The sequence below is a fragment of the Heterodontus francisci genome, chromosome 39, assembly GCF_036365525.1.
Source record: "Heterodontus francisci isolate sHetFra1 chromosome 39, sHetFra1.hap1, whole genome shotgun sequence".
NCBI classification, from domain to species: domain Eukaryota; kingdom Metazoa; phylum Chordata; class Chondrichthyes; order Heterodontiformes; family Heterodontidae; genus Heterodontus; species Heterodontus francisci.
The window spans coordinates 16,913,168-16,919,771 of record NC_090409.1 but is presented as its reverse complement, the minus strand read 5'-3'; the positions used below and the strand labels follow the sequence as shown (position 1 = coordinate 16,919,771).

Genomic DNA, 6,604 nt, shown 5'->3' with positions numbered 1-6,604 from the left:
AGCGGCAGTGATTGGCTGCGCGAGGTTTGATGGACGGGCGGCTAGCGGCAGTGACTGGCTGCGCTAGGTTTGATGGACGGGCGTCTTGCGGCAGTGATTGGCTGCGCTGCCTTTCGTTAACAGGCGTCTATGTTTGGCAGCCTTTTCTGTGAAAGAAGTCAATTCACGGCAGTGATTGGCTGAGCTGGATGTGATGGACGGGCGCTGGCTGGCCATGATTGGCTGTGCTATATTTGAGAGACAGAGCTACCTGACTGTGATTGGCTTACAGTCTTTGATGGACAGGCAGCCACTGAAAGTGATTGGCAGTCCAGTGTTTATGTGCGTGCACCTCCTGGCAGGAAATGGCTGCGCTGGGTCTGACGGAAAGACGACCAACGCCAGTGATTGGCTATGCTGTGTTTGATCGACAGGCTGCCTGCGGCGGCTGCGCTTGATCTGATGGGCGGGGGGGGGCCTGTGGCAGTGATTGGCTGCGCTTGATCTGATGGGCGGGCGGCATGCGGCAGTGATTGGCTGCGCTTGATCTGATGGGCGGGCGGACTGCGGCAGTGACTGGTGAGCGGCCCAGCGGGGGGGTGTGTCTGAGAGGAAGGCGGGATTTCCTGGCGGTCGGAGCCGGAGCTGGAGCTGTGGAGGAGAGATGCGGGAAGGCCGCACTCCCCGCTTCAGTGATGGAGCAGTGGAGGTGCTGCTGGAGGAGGTGAGGGCCCACAGGGAGATCTTATTCCCCTGGGAGGGCAGGAGTGTGCCCAGGGAGATGGTGCATCAGGCCTGGATGGATGTGGCGCTGAGTGTGAATGCCAGGAGCGAGGTGCCAAAGACCTGGCTGCAGTGCAGGAAGAAGTTCAACGGGCTGACCTGGACAGCAAAGGTGAGGATCAAAAAATACTGAACCACCACCGTGCCAACTCACCGCAACACCCTGCACCAACACCGTGCCAACTCACTGCAACACCCTGCACCAACACCGTGCCAACTCACCGCAACACCCTGCACCAACACCGTGCCAACTCACCGCAACACCCTGCACCAACACCGTGCCAACTCACCGCAACACCCTGCACCAACACCGTGCCAACTCACCGCAACACCCTGCACCAACACCGTGCCAACTCACCGCAACACCCTGCACCAACACCGTGCCAACTCACTGCAACACCCTGCACCAACACCGTGCCAACTCACTGCAACACCCTGCACCAACACCGTGCCAACTCACTGCAACACCCTGCACCAACACCGTGCCAACTCACCGCAACACCCTGCACCAACACCGTGCCAACTCACTGCAACACCCTGCACCAACACCGTGCCAACTCACTGCAACACCCTGCACCAACACCGTGCCAACTCACTGCAACACCCTGCACCAACACCGTGCCAACTCACTGCAACACCCTGCACCAACACCGTGCCAACTCACTGCAACACCCTGCACCAACACCGTGCCAACTCACTGCAACACCCTCCACCAACACCGTGCCAACTCACCGCAACACCCTGCACCAACACCGTGCCAACTCACCGCAACACCCTGCACCAACACCGTGCCAACTCACCGCAACACCCTGCACCAACACCGTGCCAACTCACCGCAGCAACACCGTGCCAACTCAGCGCAACACCCTGCACCAACACCGTGCCAACTCACTGCAACACCCTGCACCAACACCGTGCCAGCTCACCGCAACACCCTGCACCAACACCGTGCCAACTCACTGCAACACCCTGCACGAACACCATGCCAACTCACTGCAACACCCTGCACCAACACCGTGCCAATTCACTGCAACACCCCGCACCAACACCGTGCCAACTCACCGCAACACCCTGCACCAACACCGTGCCAACTCACCGCAACACCCTGCACCAACACCGTGCCAACTCACCGCAACACCCCGCACCAACACCGTGCCAACTCACTGCAACACCCTGCACCAACACCGTGCCAACTCACTGCAACACCCTGCACCAACACCGTGCCAACTCACTGCAACACCCTCCACCAACACCGTGCCAACTCACCGCAACACCCTGCACCAACACCGTGCCAACTCACCGCAACACCCTGCACCAACACCGTGCCAACTCACCGCATCAACACCGTGCCAACTCAGCGCAACACCCTGCACCAACACCGTGCCAACTCACTGCAACACCCTGCACCAACACCGTGCCAGCTCACCGCAACACCCTGCACCAACACCGTGCCAACTGACTGCAACACCCTGCACGAACACCATGGCAACTCACTGCAACACCCTGCACCAACACCGTGCCAATTCACTGCAACACCCCGCACCAACACCGTGCCTACTCACCGCAACACCCTGCACCAACACCGTGCCAACTCACCGCAACACCCTGCACCAACACCGTGCCAACTCACCGCAACACCCTGCACCAACACCGTGCCAACTCACAGCAACACCCCGCACCAACACCGTGCCAACACACTGCAACACCCCGCACCAACACCGTGCCAACTCACTGCAACACCCCGCACCAACTCTGTGCCAACTCACCGCAACACCCCGCACCAACACCGTGCCAACTCACTGCAACACCCCGCACCAACACCGTGCCAACTCACCGCACCAACACCGAGCCAACTCACTGCAACACCCCGCACCAACACCGTACCAACTCACCGCAACACCCCGCACCAACACCGTGCCAACTCACCGCAACACCCCGCACCAACACCGTGCCAACCCACTGGAACACCCTGTACCAACGCCATGCAAACCCACTGCAACACCCTGCACCAACGCCTTACTAACTCACAGCAACACCCCACACCAACGCCATGCAAACCCACCTCAACACCGCGCACCAACATCGTGCCAGCCTACTGCAACACCCCACACCAACACCGTGCAAACCCAACGCACCACCCGGCACCAAGATTGTGCCAACTCACCACAATACCACGCACCAACACCATACCAACTCACCGCAACACCTTGCACCAACACCGTGCCAACTCACTGCAACCCCCTTCAACCAGGTGCCAGCCTATGGCAACACCCTGCACCAACACTGTGCCAACCCACCGCAACACCCTGCAACAACACCGTGCCAACTCACTGCAACACCCTGCACCAACACCGTGCCAGCTCACCGCAACACCCTGCACCAACACCGTGCCAACTCACTGCAACACCCTGCACGAACACCATGCCAACTCACTGCAACACCCTGCACCAACACCGTGCCAATTCACTGCAACACCCCGCACCAACACCGTGCCAACTCACCGCAACACCCCGCACCAACACCGTGCCAACTCACCGCAACACCCTGCACCAACACCGTGCCAACTCACCGCAACACCCTGCACCAACACCGTGCCAACTCACCGCAACACCCCGCACCAACACCATGCCAACTCACTGCAACACCCCGCACCAACACCGTGCCAACTCACCGCAACACCCCGCACCAACACCGTGCCAACTCACCGCAACACCCCGCACCAACACCGTGCCAACTCACAGCAACACCCCGCACCAACACCGTGCCAACTCACAGCAACACCCCGCACCAACACCGTGCCAACTCACAGCAACACCCCGCACCAACACCGTGCCAACTCACAGCAACACCCGCACCAACACCGTGCCAACTCACTGCAACACCCCGCACCAACACTATGCCAACCCACCGCAACACCCTGCAACAACACCGTGCCAACTCACTGCAACACCCTGCACCAACACCGTGCCAGCTCACCGCAACACCCTGCACCAACACCGTGCCAACTCACTGCAACACCCTGCACGCACACCATGCCAACTCACTGCAACACCCTGCACCAACACCGTGCCCACTCACCGCAACACCCTGCACCAACACCGTGCCAACTCACCGCAACACCCTGCACCAACACCGTGCCAACTCACCGCAACACCCTGCACCAACACCGTGCCAACTCACCGCAACACCCTGCACCAACACCGTGCCAACTCACTGCAACACCCCGCACCAACACCATGCCAACTCACCGCAACACCCCGCACCAACACCGTGCCAACTCACAGCAACACCCCGCACCAACACCGTGCCAACTCACAGCAACACCCCGCACCAACACCGTGCCAACTCACAGCAACACCCCACACCAACACCGTGCCAACTCACAGCAACACCCCGCACCAACACCGTGCCAACTCACAGCAACACCCCGCACCAACACCGTGCCAACTCACAGCAACACCCCGCACCAACACCGTGCCAACTCACTGCAACACCCCGCACCAACACCGTGCCAACTCACTGCAACACCCCGCACCAACACCGTGCCAACTCACTGCAACACCCCGCACCAACACCGAGCCAACTCACCGCAACACCCCGCACCAACACCGTACCAACTCACCGCAACACCCCGCACCAACACCGTGCCAACTCACCGCAACACCCCGCACCAACACCGTGCAAACCCACTGCAACACCCTGCACCAACGCCTTACTAACTCACAGCAACACCCCACACCAACGCCATGCAAACCCACCTCAACACCGCGCACCAACATCGTGCCAGCCTACCGCAACACCCCACACCAACACCGTGCAAACCCAACGCACCACCCGGCATCAAGATTGTGCCAACTCACCACAATACCACGCACCAACACCATACCAACTCACCGCAACACCTTGCACCAACACCGTGCCAACTCACCGCAACCCCCTTTAACCAGGTGCCAGCCTACCGCAACAGCCTGCACCAACACTGTGCCAACCCACCGCAACACCCTGCAACAACACCGTGCCAACTCACCGGAACACCCTGCACCAACACCATACCAACTCACCACAACACCCCGTAGCAACACCGTACCAACTCACCGCAACACCCTGCACCAACACCGTGCCATCTCACCGCAACACCCCGCACCAACACCGTGCCAACTCACCGCACCAACACTGTGCCAACTCACAGCAACACCCCGCACCAACACTGTACCAACTCACCACAACAACCCGTACCAACTCACCACAACAACCCGCACCAACACCGTACCAACTCACCACAACACCCGCACCAACACCGTACCAACTCACCACAACACCCCGCAGCAACACCGTACCAACTCACCACAACACCCTGCACCAATGCTGTGCCAACTCACTGCAAAACCCTGCACCAACACCGTGCCAACTCACCGCAACACCCTGCACCAACACCGTGCCAACACACCGCAACATCCTGCAGCACACCGTGCCAACACACCGCAACACCCTGCACCACACCGTGCCAGCCTACCGCAGCACACTGCACCAACACCAAGCAAACTTACCGCAACAGCCCGCACCACACCGTGCCAACTCACCGCAACAACCCGTACCAACTCACCACAACACCCCGCAGCAACACCGTGCAAACCCACCGCAACATGCTGCACCAATGCCATGCAAACCCATCGCAACGCCCCGCACCAACACTGTGCCAACCTACTGCAACACACTGTACCAACGCCATGCAAACCCACTGCAACACCCTGCACCAACGCCTTACTAACTCACAGCAACACCCCACACCAACGCCATGCAAACCCACCTCAACACCGCTCACCAACATCGTGCCAGCCTACCGCAACACCCCACACCAACACCGTGCAAACCCAACGCACCACCCGGCACCAACACTGTGCCAACTCACGACAATACCACACACCAACCCCATACCAACTCACCGCAACACCTTGCACCAACACCGTGCCAACTCACCGCAACCCCCTTCAACCAGGTGCCAGCCTACCGCAACACCCTGCACCAACACTGTGCCAACCCACCGCAACACCCTGCAACAACACCGTGCCAACTCACCGGAACACCCTGCACCAACACCATACCAACTCACCACAACACCCCGTAGCAACACCGTACCAACTCACCGCAACACCCTGCACCAACACCGTGCCATCTCACCGCAACACCCCGCACCAACACTGTGCCAACTCACCGCACCAACACTGTGCCAACTCACAGCAACACCCCGCACCAACACTGTACCAACTCACCACAACAACCCGTACCAACTCACCACAACAACCCGCACCAACACCGTACCAACTCACCACAACACCCGCACCAACACCGTACCAACTCACCACAACACCCCGCAGCAACACCGTACCAACTCACCGCAACACCCTGCACCAATGCTGTGCCAACTCACTGCAAAACCCTGCACCAACACCGTGCCAACTCACCGCAACACCCTGCACCAACACCGTGCCAACACACCGCAACATCCTGCAGCGCACCGTGCCAACACACCGCAACACCCTGCGGCACACCGTGCCAGCCTACCGCAGCACCATGCACCACACCGTGCCAGCCCACCACAGCACACTGCACCAACACCATGCAAACTTACCGCAACAGCCCGCACCACACCGTGCCAACTCACCGCAACAACCCGTACCAACTCACCACAACACCCCGCAGCAACACCGTGCAAACCCACCGCAACATGCTGCACCAATGCCATGCAAAACCATCGCAACGCCCCGCACCAACACTGTGCCAACCTACTGCAACACACTGTACCAACGCCATGCAAACCCACTGCAACACCCTGCACCAACGC

General features: G+C 59.9%; 1 protein-coding gene across 1 annotated transcript in view; it reads left to right on the top strand.

The window, feature by feature from the left end:
• Positions 1–595: 595 nt before the first annotated feature.
• LOC137352907 (uncharacterized) overlaps positions 596–6,604 on the top strand; it is a 98,160-nt gene continuing 92,151 nt past the window's right edge. The window contains exon 1 of the mRNA XM_068018752.1: positions 596–874. Coding sequence (XP_067874853.1) covers positions 644–874 — 231 coding nt within the window. The 5' untranslated portion in view covers positions 596–643. The remainder of the gene's footprint in view (positions 875–6,604) is intronic.